The 1,523-nt window shown below is 36.2% G+C and overlaps 1 protein-coding gene across 1 annotated transcript in view; it reads right to left on the bottom strand.

Annotated features, from left to right (window-relative positions):
• Window positions 1–542: 542 nt before the first annotated feature.
• The window catches only part of LOC107681915 (26S proteasome non-ATPase regulatory subunit 2-like), a 16,869-nt gene continuing 15,888 nt past the window's right edge, over window positions 543–1,523 (bottom strand). The window contains exon 16 of the mRNA XM_016478287.1: window positions 543–844. Within this exon, the coding sequence (XP_016333773.1) occupies window positions 662–844 (183 nt within the window). The 3' untranslated portion in view covers window positions 543–661. The remainder of the gene's footprint in view (window positions 845–1,523) is intronic.

The following is a 1,523-nucleotide window of genomic DNA, read 5'->3' as shown; positions in this document are numbered from 1 at the left end:
TATATATTTTGAATATATTTCATCCATTTTATTTTAAACCACTTTTTTTAATTGTTAAAATTGCTCTATTATCTTAACATTTTTTGTTTACAATTTCTCATTGTATGCCGACAATACAAAGCCAGTTTGTCACACTAAAAATAAAATTCAAAAGGAAAAAATATATATTTTGTATTATTTTTTATATTTTATTTTGTGACAGTGAAAGTGACAGTAACAACATTTAACATGTTAAAAGATTTATATTTTACTTCAAATATTGCGTTATTATAAAAATGTATAGTAAACAAATTTTCCTTCACGATAACATCTGAAAACATTGTTTTGGTAGATGTGTGATTGTGCTACAATGTTCCTGATGCACTACATGAACAAACCCAGAGATATATTAATATCACTAATGCAAAATACTGGCTTCTGAATATTAATTACCTCACACTGACTACTGTGTTACTGAATATAACGTCATAAGAATAATATTTACAGGAATTACTGCAAGCCAAGCAAAATTCACTGGTTTGACCACAATTCTTTTATTTTTGGTATCTCAACCTTTCACAGAATAAGTAACAAAAACGAGCAAAACTGTTTAGCGGGTCCGAGAGAAAGACAGCGGAGGGAGGACGAGGTGCTTTAAATATTGTAGAGGCGTGTCGGAGGCCTAAGCGTCGTAGCTGGGGTTTTTGCGCAGGATGACGAAGCCCTCCAGGATGGCTGTGACGGGGATGGTCTCCTCTGTGGCCAGCTCCGCTCTCTCGCCGTGAGCCAGCAGCACCGGTGTGGTGTGAGTCTGGAAACCTGTGATGGCTTTGGGTTTCCCGGCCTGACCCACCACATCTACAGCCTGCAAACACACACACAGAAATAGCCCATCAGTTAAAGGCACAATTTCGCCACTAGAGGGCGCGTATTCAAAACAAACAAAGAGACAAAGAGGGTTAGGGTTAGAATAAGTTGACATGTACTTGCAAAATTACTTATAGTCAGTAGAATGTCTGTTGGGAGACAATCACAATAAAAAGTTATCATATATTAAAGGCACAATATGTAATTTTCGCCGCTAGAGGGCGCATATTCAAAATAAACAGGCAAAGGCGTAGTTTGATGACGCTTGACTGAGTGTGGAATCATGGGAGTTGTAGTCTTCATCCCCACAGCCGATGCAATCCGACGGGACTCGGGCAGAAATCATGTTCTGATGAGCTAAAGATTTATTAATAGTGGTCGACCGATATTGTTTTTTTGACAGTCGATACCGATGCCGATATCTTGGAAAGCAGGGTGGCCGATATAAAGCCGATATCATTTTAATTCATATTTAAAAAATTTGAAAATGGATTAAAAAATAAACGTGTAAAATAAACATACTTATACTCTAGAAGACAAAGTATTTTTCACAAATAAATAAATATTTAATAAAAATATAATTAAAAAGGGAGTAAACACTGTAAGCAACAGGGCACTCAGTATTCTGGGAAGTTTGTGTGCATTGGGAATCATATTTTTTCAAATAAAGCCAAGGT

Source organism: Sinocyclocheilus anshuiensis, unplaced genomic scaffold (genome assembly GCF_001515605.1).
Source record: "Sinocyclocheilus anshuiensis isolate Anshui unplaced genomic scaffold, SAMN03320099.WGS_v1.1 scaffold2470, whole genome shotgun sequence".
In the NCBI taxonomy this organism is placed as follows: domain Eukaryota; kingdom Metazoa; phylum Chordata; class Actinopteri; order Cypriniformes; family Cyprinidae; genus Sinocyclocheilus; species Sinocyclocheilus anshuiensis.
Note: the sequence above shows the minus strand (reverse complement) of the source record. Positions and strands in the feature narration are given on the sequence as shown.